This window comes from Excalfactoria chinensis, chromosome 8 (genome assembly GCF_039878825.1).
Source record: "Excalfactoria chinensis isolate bCotChi1 chromosome 8, bCotChi1.hap2, whole genome shotgun sequence".
Lineage (NCBI taxonomy): Eukaryota > Metazoa > Chordata > Aves > Galliformes > Phasianidae > Excalfactoria > Excalfactoria chinensis.
The window spans coordinates 17,824,082-17,850,242 of NC_092832.1; the positions used below are offsets into that span (position 1 = coordinate 17,824,082).

The window sequence follows — 26,161 nt, forward strand, 5'->3', positions numbered from 1 at the left end:
CGGTAGATGCAGCAGACTTTTCCTAAAGTAGCAGAGGCTGTGTTTGTTCAGCGATCACCGTTAATTTTTAACCAGGTGCCTCAGTTTGTTTGGAGATCACCGTTAATTTCTGACTGGGTGCTTGCAGAGGCGGGTGGGCGCCGGGAGGTGGCAGCAGCGCTAAGGCAGCCGGGCTGTGCTGGGATGGCAGCAGGTTGCGGTTGGGTTGGGCTTGGGTTTTTTTTCCCCTTTATTCGGTCAGCTTTAGAGTGAAATTAGATGAGGAACGGAAGGAGGAGTTGAATTACTATTTTTATTATTCAGAGTAAATTCTGGAGAGGCTCTGTTTTTATTTTACACTCTTTGGACTTCACATATGAAACAAGCTCATCAGTTATGCATGTAGCATACATTCCCTTAATGCCTTATCATTATAACAAAATGAATTCATAATTGTGGATGTTTTAAATCCAGAAGTGTTTTAATAGCCTACAACTATATTAGGGAGTTTGAAGAAATAATGGGTAGTTAAATATTGCTGCTGTATTTCTTAAAGTACTTTGTAAATACATTTATTTTTTCTCTGCTTGGCTGTGAAAAGATACAAGTATGTGTATATATGTACGTGCATGTGCACACAGTACTGTGTTTGCAAGTGTAAAAGATACATTCAAGGTAAGATGACTGCAGTGACAACAGTGGAAGAAATTCTGTGGAAAGGCTGCTCCAAAAATAATGCTTCCTATTTTATTATTTTGGTCTGTGAAATCAGAGGTGGCTGTTGGTGGCATGGCAGTAGAGGAGTTGAGGTTGAACCTTCCCACCACTATCCTGTTACACTTTACTGCTGTGCAACAGATGGCAGCAGAGGGGCAGTCTGACAGAATGGCGACCTCCATAGTGTATTATATGGTAGGATACATTTACACTAGTGTAGCATGGCTATAAAATAAATAAGGATGACTGCCAGTATCAAAAGGAACTCTAGCTATAAATTGTGTTGGGAAAACCTGAAAAACAAAAGTATTATGCTTGTTTATTGTGCTCCCTGTTTAGCAATAAAAAGCAGAGCTGAGTAATAGATTTTATTTTCTCATTTAAAATATTTTTGATGGTAATTTTTGCCAGAGATTTTTGTTTTTCATAAAAAAATGTTTTCTTGCAAGACTGTACCTTGATTCAAGTTTTCTCTGATCTTGGATGTATTTTCCCCTGCTACCTTGAGTGGATTTTATAGGGCATCTTGTATTTCTTCAGTGACAGAGCTTTAATTATTACTACTAGGCTTTGCTACGATCATTTTGTGCATTTTCAGTTGAATACTACTCTGCTGAACCTACGTACATACAGTTTAAATAAGCACTGACACACACACAAAAAGAGAACTGTTGGTCTGCAGAGGTGCTGTGTACTGTGAATGCCCCACAAAGGTCACTTTAGATAAGGACTAAAGTATGTAATAGTAATAGTGTTAACTTCAGACTTGTTCTTTGTAAGTGACTTTCATCTGCAAATTGACTTATGTATTATAATAGTTTCAGGTACTGGACCGGTAATGACTGAATTTGTTGCATGTCAGATTTTGAAGGAGTCCTTCAGCAAATTTAGCAGATTTTAACAATCTAAATAGCTGAGAATATCGAGGAATCACAGGATCTTCAGTCTAGATTATTTTTCATTGTTTATCTATTTCTTTTTACACCTTCTTACGTAACATTCTTGTTTATTTTCTTTCTCAATATTTCTTCACCTTTTCTCCCTTGTGTGATCTTTACTTGCTATTATTTTTACAGTTGAGTGGGCTGCTTTCTAATTCTGGTCCCCTGGAGTGCTCTTTAGACTTTCTAGTGCTCTTTATATGGAGATAGTGATTTGATTTTCTTGCTTTGCTGTCCACTCACAAAATTCAAATTGGTATCTATTCAAGGAGGTACTTCTATAGTTGTGTTCTATATCTTGTCACTCAGGAATACCATGCAGTCACCTGCAATGTTTGTCCTGTGTCTGACCAGAAAGTATTTCCAAGTATGTATTTTTTCAGGTCTTTGAGACAGCATTTTCATTTCCATAAAATTACATTAGTTATTATTATTACCACCATCTTCATATCAAAAATACCAGAGCAACTGTTGATCTTTTTTATGTGTAATGTTTGTTGTGTACTTTTTTTTTTTTTTTTTTTTTTTTTTTTTTTTTTTTTTTTTTTTTGTGATTTCAGAAGAAAATTTCAAGGGAGTAGAAAAAAAAATGGGGGAAAAAGCAAAGAGGCATCTTGAAACAGTTATTATGGGACTGTTATGTCTTTGGAATTTAGTGGCCAAGCATATGTTAGTGTTGTTTATGCCCCAGAAATGAATCTGGGCACATAACAATTGAGTCTCCAGGGCTCAAATAACATTGCTATTTTTTTTTAATGTGGTATTAAAGCATATGTACGAGCGCTTAGTCTTTCTCTGTTTTGATATTGTGAAAAAGCTTACACTTGCTTTTTGAGTGCCTGAGGGATTACCTTCCAGATGGCCAGAGATTTCTGCCACTGAAAATTTATATCTTGTCCAAAGTTGTGGGGGAGGAAGGGGCATTTTGCCTTCACAACACATTTATATAACTGATGGCTAAAAGACCTTAAGTGATCTCTATCTGCAATTCCCAGCCCTTCCAATAGGAGATACTTTTCTCAAATCGGGTGTTTGGTGGACTACAGTTTTTGCCATAGGGCTGTTAAATTTCTTACTTGAGTCCTTGAAGTCCTATTATTGATCTCAGTAAGCTGCAAGATGATCTGTTTGATAGTGAGAAGTTTCTCTGCACTGCTTATTTCTGAAGACTCTATTACACTCAAAGAAGTTACACTTCACAGAAGACTTTCTGGGAGCTTTAGTTCTTCAGTGGGGAAAAAAGAAACCAACAAACACAAAAAAAGAAAAGTATAAATGTATGTTGTGGGAGGAGAAGAGCTGACATCCAAAAAAAGCATTGCGTTATTACTAGGCATCTCTTTTCAGTCGTTAGCTGTTTGAATAGACAACTGGAAATTTCAGGCAAGGAGAGAGAAGTGAAGCCACAATTGCATCAAAGGATGGAAAGAAAACCAGAGGTGATTACAAAAGGAGATCTGATCATATAAGAAGTAGGTTTACAGATGGCTTGCTGAGCACCGTTTAATTTTACTTTACAAAGTGATATTGTTTTATATGCTTGGTCAGGGGTATCAGAAATCTATACAGAGTGTGGGAGGAGGAACGACAGATGCTGAATATGTCTACCAAAGTGCTCAAGCTACTGTTAAGATTATTGTCTGAAATCTGTTGGACAGCAGAATATTAACTGTGTGGCAAGATTGATCTTACAGGAAAAAAAAAAAGCTGTAACTAAAAAACTTACTGCAGAACAGAATGTATTCAGCTTTTTTCAAAGGTAGTGGACTGTAATTGCATGAAGGATAGATATTGGTAAGCTGTAGGAGAAATGAACAAAAAGTAATGAAACATAGCAAAGGGTTTTGCATGTCCTGAAAAAAATATATACAGCAGGAGGAATGTGAGATACAAAGATAGTTGGAGCAATTGTTATTGAGAGGCTGGATACGATGTAGTATTCTTTCGGATCCTAGCTAACTCACTTCAGTGGGCTCCAGTTACTATTCGGTAGTAATTGTGGATGTTCAGCTCTCATAGAATGGTGATGCCTGTCTTTGTTGTGCCAGGTACCATTAAAAGGGCAAGATTAAACTGGACACAACATCACGTAATATTGAAAAAGAACTGAAAAGCATGAAAACCCTTTACTCTTCTGTCCAGAGGTCAGATCCAGTTTGGAACATAAAGACAGGCGGGATTTCTCTTTCACAGAGTGAGCTGGAAGATCCAACTGTGTATGTTTGTTTACACTCGTATTCCTATTTTGTAATACACTATCAGAATTAGTACAGTTGAAGGCAGTATGTTCCCATGTCATCAACAGAACTGATGTATTGTGATTGCAAACTGAAATTAGTAGGTTTTTGCCAGATTTCCAAAAATATAAATTGAACTGACCTACATTATTTGGGGAATTCCACTTTCACGATGTGAAATGATAGGGAATTAGTGAGAATGAAGCGTCACCTAAATAATACTTTGGTAACTGGAAGAGATTAGGATTTGGGAGCAAATGAAGGGGCAGGATGTCCTCTTCCTGCCCCCTGAGTATTCAAACTGAGCTTCATTCCGGTAGTTTCCAACAGAGGACAAAAATGCAGTGGAGACTGGATCTTCCTTTACTGTGGGGAAGGGAGGAATAAATGCTGAGCATTGATATTCACAGGCGCTTTAGCGTAAGCTCTTTGAATTACATGATAGCTATTTTAAGTTTCTATTCCTACTGGTTAAAAAAAAATTGGTGCTGAAGTCTGGCTGACATACAAATTTGTTCCAATATTGAGAGAATGCTTGATTAGAAATCAAAACACTTAACAGTGTTGCACCATCCTCCTGACACCCGTTAGCAGAGTTTCAATTTTATAGTAATATTTTCCATGTAATTTCTCGTATATTGCTATGTGAAAGGTACAAAAAAATCAATCCTGCAGGGACCAGGTACAGAGGAAAAGATGGAATAATCTGTTGATACATTTTCAGACACTGTGAAGGGTAACAAAATTTTTTTTGCTAATCTCTAAGAATAATCTTCAGCAGATTATTGTCTTTATCTTGACTAAATGTGTGTTTTCACTTCGGTGTTCGTCATTTTAATATACTTTTGTAAATGTTGAAGAATTAGATTATTGGTTTTCCAGTAACAGATGTTGGATGACAAATGTTTGGTCTCAGGCAGTTTCAAATCGTGTGTGGAAGGGTACTTTGTGACAGTGGGCTACTTACTCTGCAAAAAGCTTAAGTTCATATTTAATATTACGTTTAACAGGGCCACAAAGATGATGAGGGGCCTCTTATGAGGAAGGGCTGGGAGTCTTGGGAATGTTCGGCCTGGAAAAGACAGAGAGGGGATCTTATCAATGCTAATAAGTATCTAAAGGGTGGGTGTCAAGTGGATGGGGCCAGGCTCATTTCAGTGGCACACAGCAACAGGAGAAGGCACAGCAGGCACAAACTGTAACACAAGAAGTTCCATGAACATGAAGAAAAACTTCTTTATTTTGGGGGTGCCGGAGAACTGGAATAGGCTGCCTGGAGAGGCTGTGGAGTCTCCTCTGAAGATTGAAAACCTGCCTGAACACTTTCCTGTGTAACCTCCTCTATGGGACTTGCTTTAGCAACGGGTTGGGCCTGGGCTTGTTTATTCTGCCTGGAATAGGCAAATTGGCTATCAGAATAAACAACTCAAATACATGTTTTCTGTGGTCCAGCTGGTCCCAGATAGTTAGTTAGTCTGTATAATTTATACTCCACTGGCACAGCATAGCTGCTGTCCTCGCAGGGAAAGAGATTATCTGCAAGGAGCGAGCAGATGGTCTTTGTACTCCCTGCTGAGGGCGTTGTATCATGGAGAGGGCAGAGCCAGTCTGTGGCTAGGAGTCACTAGCTTAGCTAGCCAGAGCAGCCAAAGGCATCCTGCTGGCTGCTGCTCCTTGCTTTGCAGTTTGTGCAGAGCCCATATGGGCTCTTAAGAGGACAGGAGGATGAGGGTTGTGACATGCCAATCTTTTCACCATGGCTGACTTCCTGGAACTACAGTCTAGGGCTATAGTTCTGCTGGCAAAAGCTTTCAAAACCAGGGACAAATCTGCCTTGCAGATTATACATCTAGATTTCCTTTTGCACAACACAGTGCTCTGAAGGATAGGAGTGGACAGATTTTCAATGCAATAGAAAAGATTTAAGTGCAAACTATGTGAAAGAAGCATATGAGTGTATGTTTTTCCTGTAACTCCACTGTAGCTGTTTAAATGTTACAAGTGGGATACTGTATATTGTATTGTAATTATATTAAATAATTTGGATGAGATAAAAATCAGATTTACTTGTATTCCTGCATGGTTTCTGGTCCTTAGTTACCTGCAAATGAGACATGTTGCCATAAGCATGTTTTAGCTGCTCTAAAATTTTAATATCATTTTTCTGTTTGAAATGGTAGGACAAAAGCTACATCTCTACATTTTTAGCAGTTCATGACTTTGTTTCTGAAAAGAGAGTAATGAACCTAGTAGTTATTAAAAGGTTTATCTCAATATAACTATAACATAATATTTAAACTCCAAACACAGTTCCCCACTGACTAGCTTTATTTTTTTCCTGTTGGTTACTTAAGAGTCTGAACCATGACTGCCCACTAGAATAAAATAGGAATGAAGACCGCTTGCTGTAGGTCTAAATTTTATCTGGGGAATTGGAGCAGAACAGCCACTAAGTGAAACTGCTCTGCATCTTAGCTATAGAGGACATAACCTCTCTTGCTTCCTTAGCTGTCAAATAGTGCCCTACTTTGTTTTCCTTTGTGTGTGGTTTCCCTCTGATACGGTTTTACTAATGGAAAATTTATTACAAAATATTCTAAGCTGACTTCTGTCTTATCAGGTGATTAGGAGCTTTTATAAATGTCTTCATAAAAATATACAGTGTATCTGTAAAATGGATAAATTCACACTGTACTGTAACTATTTGAAAGGAAAAGCATAGGCACAAAAAATGTGATTAGATGGAAGAAATCCCTTAAAACAGTGTATTTCCACATGGTTTGTCAATCTAATGGTACTACTGAAAAATATTAACTTCCATAGGAATCTGCGACTGTATGAAGTAATTTAGGAAGGAAAGAAGAAAGAAGTGCTCTAGCTGTGGCAGGTAGAATTTCCATGCCATGAATTCAAGGTGGCTTAGGTTAGTGGTCACTCTAATGTATTATATGTTTAGTTGTTGTATTTTAAATGATGTATAATTGTTCAGTTTCTGATTAACACATCTAGGAAGCACCTTGCAAACAGCTTTCCCCGTTGCTGTTCTTGAAGTTTGCAGTAAGGCCATGGAGAGGGATGTGCTTCCAGTCTGGTGATAGAGTGGGGATAAATTGTGGTGTTGGGGTACGTGTTCTGCTAACAGAGAACTTCTGTTAGTCACAAAATCTGTATTGCATTGGACTATCAAGGTTTTATGCAAACATAATTATTTCTTTAACACCAAGAGGGAGTAGAAGAGTCATTTGGTAATTATGTGCCAAATTATGACTGTTGTTAAATCATCTAATTCTAAATATAAAACATTTTAAATTACAGTGCAGATCTTAAGAGATTATCATTATCACTGTGTTGAACTTGTGTACACATACACGAGTTTTATGGCAGGTAATAATAGATGCAAGAGGTGTATTAGAATAATAGTGATTAGTAGTCTGACATGGAATTTATTTGTGATAGTATGTCACCCAAGGGGTAGTTGGTTGAGTTTGTAAATATTCTAGATAATTCTTTCTTACTGGTTTCCAGCTGTTTCTTCTGTCTTTCTCTAGATGTGAAATGAAGACTAAAATAGCTGTCCGTCACAAGACATACTGAGAGTGGGGGAAAAAAGGGCAATGGTCGGGGGAAGCTCATTTTACATATAAATGATTAGATTAAAAAATGCCGGTATGGAGCATACATAATCTCAGTGTGACTGTTGCCTCTGTCTAGCTAACTGTAAGAGAAAAAGCTACAGAAACTATGGCTAATAAGGATATTGTTTTAAAGGAAATCCCACCTACAGAGGAAATCCTGTATTCTTTTAATGTGCCAATTGAATATGCAACCTGCACACCATAGCAAACTGAAGTCTCAGTAAAGATGGTGTAATATAAATTGAAACAGGAATTAATTAATGTATTAATGCCTTTTGTTCCTACTGTGCTCATCTGGTGATCAGATTATTTTGCTAAACGCAATCAGAGCTGTACAAAAGAATATTTATATAATAAAACTTAATTAACTAGAAATTTAAGATGAAAAAAATTACAGAAATGAAGTGAAGGAAATTGTAAAATGTTATTTATTCTCATTAATAGTTGTCTTTGTGAAGTAAAAGTATAATTTCTGGGTATGATTCTTTTCAAACTGAACTGGGAAAAAAAAAGAGCAAGAGAAGAGCAAGTCATGAAGTCTGTAATCAGAAATTACAGCAGTTTACTTGTTGCTAAGTCAGAAAACATAAACTGTTTTTGTTTTTAAAAGCTGAAACGAAGTATCATCTTCCTATCCACAGACAAAAAGACAAACTCTTTGGGCAAATGAATATTGAATGCAACCCATTCTCAAACAAACAAATGCAGAATTGCTCTTAGTGCTGAATTCTTTGATGTAGTAACTTTCTTAGTTTGTAAATCCTTCATATATTTTGCTAGTATTTTTGATAGTGCTTAAGAGGACAGTAGTATTAAGTGCAGATTATTCTGGTTTTCAGCTCTGTTGCAGTTTCCAAACTCTGCAGCTACATCAGTGTTCTAAGGCGAATAAAACTCCCTTGCTAACTTGGTTCTTACCATTTATTTTAAGTATGCCTAAGTGCGTGGCCCAGAGTTATGGCAGCTGAAGAAGTGTACTAACTAAGGAGGCTAATTGGAGACCTACGTTACATATTGAGCAGTTCTGCAGTGCTCTGCTTCTCTAAATGTCAAATGCAGAACCAGTTCAATGCTCTAGATGTGCAACTGCATGTGCTTCACAGGGAGTTACCACTCAGTTTGAAAAGGTGGCCAAGAGAGCAAGACAGCAAAGGATGACACTGGTAAGCTGTCTGAGGTTGTGGAATGGCTGGGTTGTGAGAATCTGCCCTGAGGTTAGCTGGGAGCTGATAGGATGGGCTGAAGAAGCAGGTTTGGTCATCTTAAAAAAAAGAGGGAAGCAGCGTGAAGTGCTGTTGCTTACAAGAGGTCATTTCCATTGCCTACTCTTGTCAACTGGACCCAACTGTCTCCAGCACAGCACTGTATGTATATATTCAGGAGCAATATTAGGGGCCAGATGTCCACATCAGATTAAAACTTTAGAGATGGGGTTTATTGTAAATAGCTTAGTGTGGATTTATATTTTTAATGTTCAGTCATGTAGGTTGAATAAATCTATTGTAGTTTAATCAGCCCAGGTTTTGTCTGAATACTTGTATTTGAGTTACTTCTCATGAGTAGAGGGGTAAACACTCATGAGAGGTTCTTCCTTTGTGGAGTAGAAAAATATGATGCTATAAGAAATATCGAAAGAGCATCTCCTATGCATTCAAGGAAAAGCAAAACCTCAAGAAAAACAACAAAATACCACCAAAGAATTTAGTCCTGAACTTCTGTAATCATGGAGATATAAATGTAATAATCTGAGTGAAAAGCATTTGGAGATGGCTCAAGCATTACCACGTATTTCATCTGTTTGCTGGCAACTATAGTTTGTTTCTTGTATGTTCTAGACCAACTTCAGAACGGAATGTGTTCTAATGTGAAGAGAGATTTTCTGAAAGTGACAGGAAACATTTCCATTGTGACAGAGTGGTTTGAACTGACGTAGATCTGCAGTGGTAGCACAGCGCTTAAGCACATTTAGCAGTCGCATTTTTGTTTATTTGTGTCCTTCCTAATCTACTTAAAGCAAAGGTGGACAGTTTTCTTTAAAAAAAAGGATGCCCAAACCCAACTTGTTTTAGTAAGTTGCCACACAAGTTTCTGATGCGATACTGTTTATGAGAATCGCTTTGTCCTACAAGTAGTAGTCTCTGAATTAGTGTATTTTATGTGAATATATTTTGCATTAAAATAAGTAAATGTACTCAGACATTTAAAAAAAAAAAAAGCTTCAATTGCTAGTTTCAAAATGTAGTAAAACATGAGTTGTTTTTTTTTTTTCCAGTCATGAGTGTGAAATAGCCAGATTCTCATCTAGTACACTGTACAGCACTTTAGTCAAGGAACTATTGTTATAGAGCAGATAAGATTAAAAGAAAAAATCATTGGGTTTGATGAAAACCTGCATGAGCAGTGGGGGAAAAAAAGCCAAAGTTACCATAGCAACCACCAGGGCTTTAGACAGAAGCTAAGTAAATAGTGGAGAAATGTAACAGAAAATGTGAGGGCCATTTGGTAAAGCATTAAAAAATGAAAATGAAATTTTAAGGCAAACATGATTAATACTGAGCTTTTATCCCTTCAAAATCCCTAATCAGCAGCTGATTGCCCTTAAAATAAAAATAAGAGAACTGTCATTGATAAAGTTTTAGTGTTGGAATCCATTAGGCTCTATTAAAGAGACATTTTTGTGAATTTCATAAAAAACAGGTGACAGCTGTATGAGACACTTCTGCTTATTTTCTTCTCAACAGAGGTTAAGGCTACGGTGTTAACCTGTGTGGTTGATGAGGCTTTAAGAACGCCTCTCCTGGTATAAACAGCAGTTAGACCGAAAGTTTGCTTGATGAAAGTGGTCCCGCAGTAGAAATACCATGAGTTCTCTGTGAGATGTTGTTAGGTCAACGGACTGTGTAACAACATAGGATTGGCAGAGGCAGCTTTAAAGTTCTTGGGCAGTAGAAATTCATGAATGGACAATGTTGGTAAGCAGAGGAGGGCAGAATTTCCTGTATAAAGCAGGCTTATGCAGTTGCACAGTCACTTTCCCATGCCTTTGTGTCTGAACCTGTCCTCTGTTCTGTGTCAGAGCAGTAGGTTATGATGGGGTTACCTTAGCACTGGGACAGCATGGGGACTTGGTTGATCCTGCACTCGGAGCCATTGCAGGTGGTTGCTGCTCCCAGATCTTTGCTGCAGACAGAGCACTTTGCTCAGTGTGCCCACCTCTGCCAAAGATCTGATCCAAAAACCCTGCAGAGTCAAATCACAGCATGAAGCCTTGTTATCTCCCAGCACAGTCTGTTAGCACATTGAGGTTTTCTGTTGTATTGTAGTGCACTTGAGATCAGAAAACTCCATAAACATTACATTGTGAAGTATGACGACTCAGTTAAGATCCTGGTGAACATGTTTAGCACAAATAAAACAAGAATAGTTTTCTAGTACTATTTATTTTTTACTATGCTGTTGTAGATGTGTGGAAACTGAGAAGTATGGTGCTGTGGTGGGTCATATGAGCTTGAGATACTGAGCACATGGTGAGAAATGTGTTCTATCACTGGTGTCATGAGGCAGGAGCACGGCCGAACCCTGCATTTTTGTCAGATGAAACTCTACCCCACTAGGTGGTGCAAGCAAATAAATCAGCTTGCAAAATACTTCTTGCCAGATTAGTAAGCTTAGGAGAAATGCATCTCTTACTATATTAGAAAACACTATATATTTTTACCTTTGTAATTATGAATATTAGTTATTAAGAATGTCATAGACTTCTCTTTCCACATGCAAGAAAAGGTGTGTTCTATTCCTTGCTGAGATGTGTATCTACCTTTTGGGTAGCGTAGGCTGTCAACAGGGTACTGTGCTTATAGCTGAGGTGATGACCTGCAGAGGAAGTGGAAAGGCTTGTGGTGTTTCTGTGCTGGCAGAAGGGCCTGCTGATGTCCTTTGAGGGCCTTTCCAGAGAGTCAGCCATACCTTGCCTGGCCCTCAGAATCTTTCCCATTGTGATTTATCCTTTGCCAGTTGCACGTTGGATTTGTTTACCAGTAACATATACGTACAATTAAATGATGTATTTACAAGAAAAGCAGGTTTCAGACAGTTAGTTAAAATACTACACCATCATGTTATTGTCCTGAACAATTTAGTGTATAAAATTCCAGTAGAAATTCACCTTTGAGATGTAGTGTATACAGCTGGTCTGTAATGGTCACTGTGCTATGTTTATTAGGTCATTGGCTCTATTATGTGTTAAACAAGCTATGAACAACAGAAAGAAAGCCACTCAAACCTGGAAACACACTTCCATTGTGCTCCTAGGTTTGATCATAAGATGACATTATCAATTCGTGTCATACTAGCTGTACCACTGTGTTGAATTTAGACCATAATCTTTCAACAATTCAATCTTTTAATAGATGTTCTCTTCCTCCTCCTTCCTACTGAAAAACCCTCTTGTCAAATGGCAGCTTTAATAAAAATAAGCTGGACAGTAGTTGGTCAACAGCTTTTTGTAGCCACAAGCATTAACAGAAGTATTTAAATTCTAACAAAATGCATTCTGGAGATAAGCAGAAGGTCCCACGATTTTCTACTTATGCAGAGCCATCAGCATTGTCGATTTTTTTTGTCATAAGTCCTATTTTACCAGAGTTCATAAGGCTTCCCAGTGGACCCCAGGCTGCCAGCTCTCCAAGGAGCTGATGGCATCATGGCTCTGCTGTGGTACTGAAGCAGCCCCTGCCTGTACTGCTGGGTGAATGCTGCAGTGAACATGTCAGCTGCTTAGCAGTCAATGTGAGACAGCAAGTGTTCTTCTGTGATGCTGTTTTCCCCGCTTATATCTGTCTTTCAGGCCTTTATTTCACAAGGAGTGCAGTGTGTTCATAAATGCTTTATTATCATGTTTCAGACCAGGGCTCTGTAATAAAGACAACAACTGCAGATCTGTAGTGAAAGTTGAGTACTTTTTAGTGCCATATATTTACTGAAATGGAAATTTTTCATTTCAAAGTGACTTAAATATTCATCATTTAAGATGGGTGTGTTTGCTGCGTTTGTCCTAGCCTCTATAGATGCCGTGTATGTTTGTGTTGCTGTTCTTGTTGTGGGCTTATTTTCTTAGTAAATAAGGCAGGGGGACATTAAAGTATAAAATGTAAACCCAGCAATACTTGACATAAAATGCTGCACATCTAGCCTGTGCCCATGAAATCTCAATTGACCAACATCCAATACATATAGTAGTTACAAATAGCAAACATATACTCAGAGTTTTACAATAAGATTCTATTAGAATGTATAGTCTCTATAGGGTAGACAAAAAAAAAAATGTGGCAGAGATGTACTTAAAATACAGAAAGAAGATTTTTTTCCCTTAGTTTTGTTGTGGTAGGGGAGAAACATGCTCATTTACCATCATGCACTTTTGGCTTTTATTGATTCCAGAACTGGAGTAGAATTTGTATTTGTACTGTAGGTAAAGTAGAAGGATTTCATGTTTTAAAGCACTTTGATATTCATACTGAAAGAAGTGGTGCTTGTTGTGATAACAAGTTAAAAGTTGCATGACAAAATCTGAACTCTTTCTCCATGTATTTGGTAATATATAAAATTTCTTTTGGTGTCTGCATGTGTTTGTGCTTTCCTCACTTTGGATTTTTTTCCTGAGCATATTACTGTGCAGTTGGAGTGGTTCCATTGTTTCTGTAACTGTTAGTTATTCCATATGCAGATGGTGAAGGAGAAACCTGGCCTCATTATCTATAATAAATAAACCAAGAAATTAATTCTTACCTTAGTTTCATATTTGTCCTTTTTATGTATACTTGTGTGTGTACACACACATGTATTGCGAAGGTCCTGAGCAGCACTGAGGGCTTTGTTCTTTTACATAAGGCATCTTGAAAGGTTGAGATTTCTAAGTCATGACTGGTTGGCATTGTGATGTTTCCTCCTATATGCAGTCTGTTGCTGTTAGTATCTACTCTGTAGATTGTAAACATTAACAGGAAATAACTTCTAGATAATGGAAAAACCAACTGCTGAGATTAGGTTAGTAAACCTTGCTGGACGCAGGCACAGCCAGGGAGATGTGTGGCTGGAGAGCATGTTCTATCTAAATACTGAAGGTTGGATTTTAAAAGTTAAAGTCCAATTTTCACAAATGACTATATACTATCAGTCTTCAGAAGACATTTTTGTTGGCATAATAATTCTGCTGACAAATTATTTATTTACTTATTTTACCCTGTGCAAGGACCAACCCATTCAGATGTTGTTGAAAAATATGCTGCTTAATTTTTTCAGGAAATGAAAAGATCTCATGCAACTGCTTTTTGCTGAATTGTTTTGTAAAGAAAATCTTGGTGATCGTGTAACATTGCTGAGTATATACAACATTGATGATTAAGACCATTCCAAGATTTTTAAAAACTAAAATTCATATAAACATGGGTGCGGAAAAACCCTGAGACTTCTTTTAAAAAGCCTTTTGTATTAAATGTTTGTAGCCTTTTGCTGTTTTAGTAAATCAAGTAAAACACTACAGAAAATCTAAAGTAGCTGAGAAGAAGAGATGAGGATGGGTATGGTTGTAGCTCACTTAGAGCTGATGTTGTTCCTGCTTTAGCCTTATCCCTTGAAGACTGCAAAGAGAAAGGGAGCTTATAGCTTGTGGCATGCTCAGAGCTACTGCATCTGTTTTTTCGCAGCAAGAGGAGAGTGAGGTGATCAGAAAAATGCATTTGGCAAGTGTCTGATATACTGGATTTTGTGTCAGGTATTTGGATTAGAAACCACCCTGGAATATTAGAAGCCTGGGTTGTCCAGCCTGCTGTTCAGCTTTGCAGCCAGGGTTAACTTGCAAATTCAGGGATGTCTTTTGTGTGAGTATATCAGGCAGATAATGGTACTACTACAGCATTGAATTGATGGGAGGGCACAGGATGTCCCTGTGTCTGTCCCAAACACTTTGGACTTAGTGGCTTACCTTGACAAGTGGCTTGCCTTTGCAGCTGCTGTTTCTGTTCCTAGGAATGGAACACCAAAATAATTCTAGCTGCAAAATGTGTATGAAGAACTTAATATACGATGCTCTGGTTAATATGCAGTGGTCCATGGTGGACAGGAGCTGAGTCCTTTGTGGTCCTAATACTAGAACCAGGATATAAGGGAGGATGGAAATACAAATCATGAAATACCAATGTAAATTAAAAGGTTGTCTGCTTTCAAGTCACACAGTCATCAGTTCCTTGTTCAACATCATCAGACTCCGTAGCCTGCGGTATCTTGACCTCAAAGAATGTAATGTAGCTAAGTGTTAGCATTTGAACGTGAGGTTTCATCTGCCATTAAGAAAAACAAACAGAACCAAACTCATGACAGAAATGGTACAAGCTGTCTGTAAAAACAAAACAAAAAAGAAATAATGCTCTAGAAGATTAGACAGAAAAAGCTCAAGAGCTGTATGTGCTCTATGCTGCTAATGTGAAGAAAAGCCCTCTAATGTCCCTAATAATATACTGTTACCTAGACACGTGTACTGACAGGAGAGCCATCGGATCTCCTAAAGCATTTATTGCTGGCAGTCGGCCGGTTTGGAACACTGCTCAGTTCTGCCATGGCTGCTCAGAGCCAGCTGCAGAGAGAGGAACAAAGGAGGAAACCCAACTGGTGAAAGAAGCGAAAATGGTTCAGTTACGTAGTGTATTGTTTTGCTGTCCATTGAGCGTGTCTGTTTTCTGCTTTGTACAAACGTGCTACTGATGATGCTGTATCCAAAGAAATAAAAGGCAACGTTTACTGTCTAGGGGGAAGTTGATTGCACAGCAAATCGCTTCTTGAAACCCCATAACTGTAATTCTTAAGATGAATATTCTGAGTGCCTGGGACATAACATGTTTATACGTAGTCTATTGTTGATACCAATATATGCTCTTTTCTACGTAGAAATTTTTAAGTTTCTTTTTTGTTGTTTGTTGTTTCCAGCAGAGGCTGGAAGCTGACAGGCTGATTAGAAGCCCTTCTTTAAAGGATCTGAGGGCTGTGGTGGACATGAAGTTGTATAGAAACTAAGCAGACTGTCATCATCAGTAAGGCAAACTGCCTGCTAAGGTACATGAGGTTGTTAGCAGACTGAGCGATGTTACTACTGTTTCACCTTGATCAGTGCTAGTGGAGTCCCACCTGAAATAGTCTGTCTGACTTTTGGCCTTCCCCTTCAAGAAGGGTGCTCATATCCAGGAGAGGGGTCAGTAGAGGTTGAGCCAAGATGGTGAGGACCTTGAGCACCCAACCTTGAAAGGTGATTGAGGGATCTGGGCTTACTGAGGCTTGTAAAGACAGGAATTGTAGTGGCAAACTACAGTGGTTTGAAATGCAGTTAGAGATGGTAAACTGTCCTCCAACCAAGGGATACAGGCTGTAGGTTGCAGTTTGGAAGGTTCGGGTTTATCATTAGGAGAAAAGTTTTTTTTCAAAGAGGATGGAGTAGCCTTAAACATTTTATGTGGAAAGGTTGGTGAGGTTTTGGAGGCAGCTTGGTGAAGCTGTGACTGACCTGATCTGGCATTGGAGATCTAAATAAATGATCTGCAAAAGCCTCTTAGAAATATTTCTTTAATTCCAGGTGACTATCTACATTGAATTTGAGTGAAAAGGCAAAGCAAAAAAAGTCTAGTAGGAAGCTTCAACTGCAGGGCCTATGGTAGAAGGTGTGATGATAATGTCAAACAGAAAACAGACATTGCCGCTGCTACTTTAACATATTCTTGTAGTGAACTAAATATTCTCATTAGAAATTATAGCTGGATGGTACATTACATGACTCATGAACTGAAAAAACAGAAATACATCCTGTAGGTGTAGAAATATTGGGATTCAAAAACCCTGCACATTTTAGCAAGAGCTTGTCGAAAAGCGTAACAATTTAGACAAATGCTGATACATTCTGTTTAATTTAAACATGTGGAAAGGAACAGTGAAATGAAACAAAATATGAATTTAACTGTAATGGCCGCTAAATAATGGAACTGCTGTGTTGGAATGCTACTATGTTAATTGTTTGTTTTAAAAATATCCTGCTGTTTTTTCTGATGTTTCATCTGCTGTCAGGTGTTGTTAGAGCCTCAGTTACTATGTATAAGATAAATACGCTTTGAACAAAATTGAACATTTGCTCAGCTAGATGGGAGGTAAGTCTTTTCTGGCTGGTTTGGACCATCAGTAAAAGCTCCACTGATATTGTTAGACTTGTCTGTGTCATTTGGCTCGAGTCTGGGAAATTTCATGGAGTCTCTTGTTTTTCTGTTCTCCCCTGCAAACTCTGTGTGCTGTGGAGATGAATTAAAGTAAAGCAGTAGCTTTAAGTAAGTAGCTACTTTTTTGCTCTGGACTCAGATAGTGATTTTCAGTGATAGAGGAGAGACTTAGCTGGTCTTCTATCTCCGTTTTTTTTTTTTTTTTATTAGCATTTTGTGCTTCAGCAGCATCATCATGTTGAAGCTTAAATTAATTCAAGAGAGATTTTCTAATTTACCTAAAATGTGGAATATTTGAGATAGCCGAATAAGCCCTCCAGGTCATGTGTTTTCCAGTAGCAGCAAAGACAGTTCTGCTTAGTTAAGCTAATATTCTTTCAAATATCTTTCCTGTGTCTTGCCTAAGTGTAAAAATAGGAGCAGGAAGAACAGAGAGTCCCTTCAGTGTCTAAACATATTTTAACAAAAGTCATCGGCCAGAAAAGAGAAGATATTGGTCAACCTGTGTCTTTGGCTGAAATGCAATACAGATTTCCATCACCTCTTTTTAGGATCTTGGGATAGTTAAGTATATGTAGCTTGGCAGAAGTTAATCACTTGAGATTCTTCAAATGAGAAATTATATCTGGATCTCAGAAAGGCAGAGGAACCATTTGTTACAGTCTAGTTTTATACAGTTTATGAAGCAACAGATTAAAGCTGAAATGTGTCTGGCAGACTCTGGAAATGCTAACAGACCTTTTATAATAGCGTCCAACAGAAATCACCAAGCACTCAGAGACTCCAGGATTAAAGCTGTACAACTAGTTTGGGTCAAAATTATTGACGCTTATTTGAAAGAAATGAACAGATTGCAGAAAGTGTTTGCATTTCCAAACAGTAAGATGCTTTGCTTCTTCGTTCTATGCAAATGAGGCCAAGTGAACGTCAAGTACAGTAAGTTTACTGAAGTAAAATAATTTTTCATTGTGGTAAAAGTCAGCAATACTGTTTCCTTCTCTGGATAATAAATCCAATTGTGTAACACTGATGTAATTTTTCATTGCATCAGGGATTTTTTTTTTTTCTTTTTTTTCATGTTATATTGTTCATTTTCCTTTTTAAGCCAGTCAGCTCCCTGCTGGATTAGTTTCTGCAAACAGCACGAAGTGCAGGTAACTGCATTCATCTACCCAAGGATCTTAGTGTGCTTGTCTGTAATCATGAAATAACTTGCATATTTCCACTGTAGACCTATCTCCTTCTCTTCATTGTTGAATATACAATAACTCACCTATATAAGGACATGACTTTAAGACTTCACAACAGTGAGCTGCAAAAGGTACACGTTAGCATTCTTCTGGACAGTCATGCAAAGTCACACTAGGTAAGCTGCCGGCTCTCTGGCTAACAAGAGCTCAGTACAGTGGAAGGGAGTGAAGTTGTTTGCATTATTAGGCATATCAGATGCTTACAGGGGGATGTCCATGCATTTCTGAGCGAAGGTGGTGGCAGCAAAGTGTACGTTGAACATTCTGTTAAATATCAAAAGGCTTAATTTGATTATTTAATAGGAGAAAATGATACAATAAAGGAGATTTCATGAAGAAATTCCCTGGGATGATGACTAATTTCGAGTGTTTGTTTCTCTTATATGTGACTATTAGCATGGTGGGCATGCCTATAAAAAGAGAAGAATGTATTTGCACATTTTCTGAGGAAAAGCAGAATCAACAATTTTCTCTTCTAGCATTTTCCATGTAGTTTAGTGCTTCTGTTGGTTAAATGTACCTGATTCTTAAATACACATGAAGTCAGGGCTTAGCAGGTAGATCAAGTACCTGGCATTGATCCAAGGTCTAATTCTTAATCTTCTGTAGTATGGCTGCGGTAGATGAATTTCTTAATGGCCAATTTTAAAAACTATTCACTCAAACCTGACATAGACCATTTCAGTCTCTCTTTAATAGGAAACCTAATAACTTTTTCTGATGTGCTGCATAAAGCTTTGGTGTTCTGTTTTCTTTTTATTGCCAGATGCAAGCATGTTCGTGTATTTACAGTCAATAAAGCTATCAGCGCTATACATGGACTTAGATTAGAAATTTCAGCCTTTTAGCTTGGGATAACACAGGCTGCTGCTGTGTTATTTGCATCCTTTGGTGACACAATGACTGATCAGTCGCAGCATTTCTGCTTTCAAGCTGCTTTTAGGAATGGGACAATTGTTGCAGTACCTTCATTCACAGTTTTCAGAAGTTATCTTTTAAGCAAACAAGACCGGTTCATGAGCTATACAAGGCTCTTCTTCCTTCAGGTATTTTTGTCTCTGATAGCCTCTTCTCCTTAGCCTGACTTAACACTCTGACTTTGATCTTGAGTAGGTTCTGAGATGAGTGGTTATATGTTAGGACTTACTTTTCAGGTCCAGTAGCTTCAGAGAGGTGCAATATTACTTGTGCATGGATCGTATGTGTGAAAGAATGTACTCTTTTCAAACCAGAATATCTAGAGACTGTATATGTCTTAGCCCTGCTACCTCATGTAATTAACGGATGTTTACATTGTCCAGGGAGCCACGCTTAATAGCTCTGTTGTGCAGTTTGTCCTGATTATAAAGTCTTTTCTCTGTCCTGAAGTGTCCTAACAGCACATTTCTGCTGTGAGCGAACCAGGTAGTGATCACATGCTGCTCCCTTTTCTTGTATTTTTACAATACTTGCATGAGATAAAATGTATCTATGCCCTAAAGCCATTGCAGCTATTCTGTGTAGCAGACCATAGCACTTATGGCAAAATATGCCACTTCTTGATAGTAAGAATTTGTACTTCAGCACACGTTGGGTCTCTCAGGAATTTTCCCACAAGAAAGAGCATGTAAATAAGAAATAGGAAATAAGATTTTTCACTAAATATCTTGACATATTTTACTGGATTTAGATTCACTTTCCGCAGTTTCTGTTTTTATGCTTACTTTCTTCCATCTGAGAATGCTCTCAGCGGCAGTATAAAAATAACTATCAAATTGAATTTTTCGATGATCCTCCTCTGTCTCTTTCTGCTTCCCACATCTCTTCTTATTTGCTGTTTCTTTCTAGTCTTCTCTCTGAAAAAATCAAGATATCCTTATGCTTTGCTTACCAGCTGTCAGGCGTGATGCAGTATATGCTGATATGCCACTGTGTTAGCTTGCTTTGCCACTGTTGGCAGCACTCTGCTGTCATGCTCAATTGAGACAGAAAGGAGCATTTCTCACTGGAAAATTAATTCATGAAAGATGACTTTTGTTTTTGTAGCAGAATTGTTTTGAAAGACATTGAGCATACAAAGAAATGTGTATCACAACAAATTAGCTCGTAATTTTATGAAGGCTTTAGTGTCAAATATCAATGAAGTAAATAGTGAGGCCGAATGATGTTGTGGAATTACGGCCTCAAATTACCTCATGTGATTTGAGCACAAATTCCATTCATTGAGTTGACTTTTTTTTTTTTTTTTTTTCCAGACATAACTTTTTTAACAAAAATGAATGCAGTCCCAGGCACCTGGAAATTCTGTAAGCAAAATAAGCAACTTCCTTGTGTCTGTCTGAAAGAGAAAAGCAAGGTCAGAAACACTGCAATGGATATGATCCTTTTCCTGACCTGTTCATCTTCCTCCACCCTAGAAAACACAGGAGGAAATAGAACATCCTCTGTGTCAATCTTTTCCCCCTTTTCAGTTAGAACCTTTCTATTCTTCATGCCTTTGAGAAGAAGATTGTCTTTTACAAGTAATTCATCCAGCCTGTGAGGCCCAGCTACAGTGGGGCTCATGTAGGGTGCAGTAGGAGTTTTGCAGTAAGTTTTCCCATAATTCTTTATACTGACTGTCCTAATTGTGTTGCTTTTTTTTCTTTGATTGCAAAGCTGACCATGCTAACTAATGTAATTCTTTTGATGAAGTATGACACTGTTCTCTGCTTATGAATTAGACAGACACATGTATTGCAGTTCCGTGGTGTTTGTCAGCATAGTCTCTGATGCAAGTTTATCTCACTACAGCTAGTGCTTTCCCAATGTTTGCACACAGCTTGGGCTATAATATGTGACTAAAGTAACCAGTTTTAGTTGCAGCTGCTGCTATGGGGAAGGGAGGTACATGGTGTTGCAGGATCTCATTGGCAGTGAGCTGTCTCTGTTATCTATTAAATAAAACTATTTAAAATTTAGTAACTGTATCTAGAATCGGAGGGTTTAAGGCTCTGGTAGCTGTATTTGGCTTACACGTGCTTATAAATATAGGGGAAAAAAAACTAATTCATGGTCAGTGAGAGCTTGATGTTTTTGGTTGGCTCAATGATTTGCATTTCCTCTTTGCAGCTGATTTTTCTTAGAGTGAGCTGAGTATTTGGTGGTAGGAGGTGGTGGTCTGTACATTCTCTACGCAAAATGCCTTGCTGTAACTTTAGATGATAGCACTGCAACATCATAATAATGAGTACTTTGCTACTATTGTCAAATTTACAAATGCCACTTATGGTGAGTTATTCTTGCACCTTAGCCCATAACCTCAAGTGCCCAAAGTTTATTGATACAGTGCTTTATCATAGCTGCTAGCTCAAGTTAATGACTTGCTCCAGGTAAAGGACATTCTTTGGCAATATTTCATACAGCTTTTTTGTCACTTTTTTGAGCTTCCATGCTTTAATGTATGCAGTTTAATATTAAAGATTGAGATACATGCTTATCCAGTTGAGGAGGCAGGAGAGAAGAATCAAAGCTCTTTTGTTGTCTTGACAGCTACTAAATCACTGAGTACAGAAGAACTTGGGAGAGTTACCTGTCTGTGTGTGTAATTAGTGTACGTATGTATACGTGTGAGCATATACTATAATTTGTCTAAATCTTGGAATTAGTATAAAATATACAATGTAGTGTAGTTCAATTGGTTTGATATATTTCTTTTTCCTGAAAATAAAATAGAGTAGAAAAAACTTTCTTGAACTTGAAATTCTCCTGTCAGCCTAATTTCAATGTAAATCTAAATTTACTTTAAAATGTGTTTATACTATTCTTTTCTCTCTCCCTGTTTTTTTCAGTAAAGCTTCCTAAGCCTCAAAATTATCTTGATAATTTTTCTCTTTTTAATCCATTGACATTTAAAGAAAGGTCTTTTTCTGCAGTTGATGGGGAGGATGTTTGACTATGCAAAGGGAGCTGACTCTGTCTCGACAGAAAACATTGCCAAATGTTCAAAGCCCTTGATAGTACAGGCAAGGTTTTTTTTTTTGTTTGTTTTGCTTTATTTTATTTTATTTTATTTTATTTTATTTTATTTTATTTTATTTTATTTTATTTCTTGCTAACATTCAGTTTAGAGCAATTTTAGCTGTTACTTGCAGCTTCATATCTTCAATTTTGGGATTTGAGTTGCTGTTTTTTCCCCTGTTTTTGCACTGTCTTTTTATAGACTGCAGAAATAAGTATTCAAGGTACTAATGAGTATTATGTACAATGTTTCAATATGTAGAACTGTGGCTAAGAAGTGCATCTATGTGGTGTATCCATAAATCAGGGTAATGTATCAATTAATGTGCTCAAATTCACATCAAATGAGGATAACTAAATAGGCAGCGGTATGTCTTGTATTGGAGTAAAAAAGGAATATTTCATACTGTGTATCTTCTGGATTACATGTGCAGTTGTTATGTTGTTATGTTTGTTTTGTTTTGTTTTATTGGGAGGAAAGAAAAAAGAAACAAGAAAAAAAATATGTTTTTTAGAAATAATTAATGCCGCCACCAGTCAGCTGAACCAGCAGAGAATTGAAACTGTTCTAAAACAGCTTGAAAAAGATGTGACTACTTTGTGAGGAAAACAGTCAGATGCGAGTTCTCCTGGAAAGAAAGAATTGGAAAATCTTTTCAGAATTGGTGATAGTTTTTACTGGTATTTCAACAGAAAACAGAGAAATAAATAATTATCTTCTTCAGTGTTGATGTCCTTGGAGCACCAATCATTACTAGTGAAGTTTGGAAAGTGGCAGTTTGTGAGTACAAACTCATCATTGCCATTAACAGTCCCTTGTAAAAGCTGTTTCAGTAGACCAGATTCACTAGTTAACGGATGCTTATTTTTCTTTCATTCAGCCTCTTACATGGAACTTAAAAGCACTCTGAACCACATCAGAAATTCAGAAGTTGAAAAGGGAAGAGATGTGCATTTACAGATTTCTCTTTTATCATTGCAGACTTAGTCTGTGGTTTCTGTCTCATGCCCAGCAGTCAGTCTGCAGGTAAAATAACCCTGCAAGCCCACGTAACAGTTTTGAATTAAATGAGTATAAGCTGGTAACTTGAGCTTGCAAAATAGCGTCTTGGCCATAGTTTTTGTCTGAAAGTAATTCCAGTTTAATTTTATAGAAAAGGCTTCATTTTGTAGAGATCACTTTTCCTTCATTTCTTCTCATACTGCTGAAATTCCTATGCTTAAAGCTCTTTAAAAGGACTGATAAAACTTTGAATGATACTTTAAAAATGAAGTGAATGCTGTGGGTTTCAGTTGAAGAAAGCGCTATGATTAAAGGGTTTAAAACATATTTTTGTACTTGTTTACTATCTTTTAAATATTATTTAGAGTAAATGCATATGGATTCTGCATTTTCAGTTGTAGCTGTGGTTTATCTGAAACTTAGAGATATATGATGCATTTTGTTGGTGAAGTGTTCTGCTCCTGAAGTTGATGTTCTTTGACTTGTTTGAAACTGATAATACTTGTTACTCTGCTCTTTAATGCAGAAATGTTTGTGTTGCTTAAGTCATCATCTGGATACAGATATGCACTTGTAAGAATAGGAGAGAGTAAATGATCCTTCTTGCCTTTTGAGGCGGTCATATTTGAGTTATGTTGGCAGGACTGAGTGAAGTATCTTGTGTTATTAACAGTCCCAAATCTGCTTTGTGAACTCATAGGGGTTCTTGCCTGTGGGATTTTCAATCCAGTTTTCACCAATGTTCATTTGATACTAAACTGAGATTTTCATGGGTTTCTGCCACTAAATTGGTGGTTTATCTGCATTTGTTGGGAAAAAAATCCACAACAATATTAACATTTGTTTACTATAAACTTGGTATTTCACTCAGCTGTGCAAGAATACCCTTTTGCTTCATTTTAAGCAAAACTGTATCCCACATACCAAGCTTTTAGAAGTGATATTCATGAAACTCTTACATTTCAGCAATTCCATTTAGCAAACATTTTGTTGACTTTGATAAATGTTAACTTCATTTCTTCTCAGGCTGCCAAAGGACGTGTTGACAACAGAACCACTAAAATATGCTGATCAACTTCCTGTGGCTCAGATAATACACCAGGTAAGCCTTTCTATGTTGAGGATTTTCTTTGAGGATAAACAACGTCTGTAATATTCTAACTGCTTTTCTAGGTCATGCAAAATCAGTGTGCTCATGCTGGAAGTATGTAAAAACAACATGCTCTTGTTCAGATGACAACCATTAAATTATAAAAGGCTTATTCAGAACTTGCTGTATGACACAGTTGTCACTTCAGAGGTTACTGTTCAAATTGTTGTATGTAGTGGTGTTAGAGGAAAAAAAAATCCACAAATTTTGTCTAATTTGCATGTTTTCAGGAATCATGTTCCTGCTCCCCCCAAAAGCAGACAAACTGTAGACTCCCTCTTGTGGAATTATGAAGCATTGAGAGGGGAAAATAATGTCCCCTTCTGAATGAGGTGTTTGCAGTTTTTCTGCTTCCAACTGCAGCGGTGTCATCATGCTTTCTGCTTTGCACAGGCCTTTGTTTGCTTTTTGGTTTTTTTGCAATGGAAAACAGAGATTGAGATTTCGCCTAGATTTTGCCTACTGTGTCCTTACTTCAAATCAATGCTATTCCACTGATTCAGATACTCAAATGAGAGAGTTGGGGCTGGAATTGAAAAGCAGGCTACATTTTTAATTATAGCATGTCTAATTTTAGTTAACTTATGGCAAGAAGGGAGGAAGAGATCTTTCTTCTGCAGAAGATTCTGTAATCCCTTCTTGCTCTTTTCTCAAAGTTCAAGGTCTGACACGCAGTCCATCCTGCTGATAGATGAGATGCCCAGACTTTATTCATATGTCTTCGGAAGCCTGATTGCTGGCTGTTAGCCACTGTGGGCTCTGCCTCCTTTGTGGAAAGGCGAGAGACTAAGTAACATCCATAAAACTTGTGACATACTGTAAAACCTGAATATTGAGACTTTGCATCTTTGTTCTTGGTGATGTTTTAAAGAAAGTGATACGACTTGTTCTGTTACAGTCATTTGGAATTTTCTCTCAGAATTTTATTTTTGAACTTTGTAGATGCTAGTCCAGCTTCAGGGGTGGATAATTCTGATTTCCCTTGTTTAGGGATGAATAGGTCAGATTACTGCTTTCCTAATAGTATCTCAACTGTATGTAATCTTTCAAGTAATCAGGTATATAGTGAAAGACAGAGCTGAAAGCTGGGGAACATTATGACAGCTCCCCATGGAAGAGGAAAAAAGGGTACAATCCACCAACTCTTTTGAGACTACAAAAACTTCCATCCTGGAAACTGGGAGATGATATTGCTCAGGATAGTAATAAGCCAGATAAACAATGTTAAATAAAGCTGGCTTTGAACACATGAGGATCAGCTGGAAGAAATGTCCAAATGTGGAAGTTACTTACAAAATCCTGTTAGTAATGATTATTGTTGTAGGCCTTTCCAATACCTTTGTCAGTTGGTGTTTATGAGCAGTTGTGTTCCATGCTGCAGGCAGTGATGGTTTTACCTTGAAGGAAACACAAGCTCTATTTTAAAACTTTAAAATGTACAGGTCTTTTCTGCAAGGTTTAAGCACAAGGGATTTAAAAACTTTAGGCTGAAATCTGCACCTCTGGGAGGAATATCTGATGTGTTCAGAACATGGAAGATTGGAAATCAGGACCAGTTTGTATGTCAGGAACTCCCTGGTGTTGTCAGGGCTTCAAATGACCCAACAGCTCGCAAATGTCACATTTAAAATTCTGCCTTCATGCCTGACTCTCAGCATAAATGAATTAAACAGCAGAGCAAGCAGCCAGTCAATATGTTCTTAACAGTGAGAGTGAGCAATGAAACAGTTTGTGGGTTGTTTGGAATCAGTAAATAGAAACTGCACAGAATATCTCACCTAGAGAAAAATCTCAAATAGGAAACAGAATTAACCTTTTAAGATGGTTGACCAGATGAAATGTCATAGTAATATTTTTTACAACATTAGGTGGGTAATAACCAAGGAACGGTTCATTTAGCTACTGTGTATTATACTATAATAATAGAATATTACACTGTGGAAAGGCAAAAATGTGCTTTTATAGCAAACAGACAAGAATATATAACAAATTTACCAGTAACATAGGTCTGGTAAAGCAG

General features: G+C 37.5%; 1 protein-coding gene across 1 annotated transcript in view; it reads left to right on the forward strand.

Moving 5' to 3' along the window:
* The window catches only part of PIGK (phosphatidylinositol glycan anchor biosynthesis class K), a 59,514-nt gene that overhangs the window by 17,200 nt on the left and 16,153 nt on the right, over positions 1-26,161 (forward strand). The window contains exon 10 of the mRNA XM_072343656.1: positions 24,018-24,093. Within this exon, the coding sequence (XP_072199757.1) occupies positions 24,018-24,093 (76 nt within the window). The remainder of the gene's footprint in view (positions 1-24,017; positions 24,094-26,161) is intronic.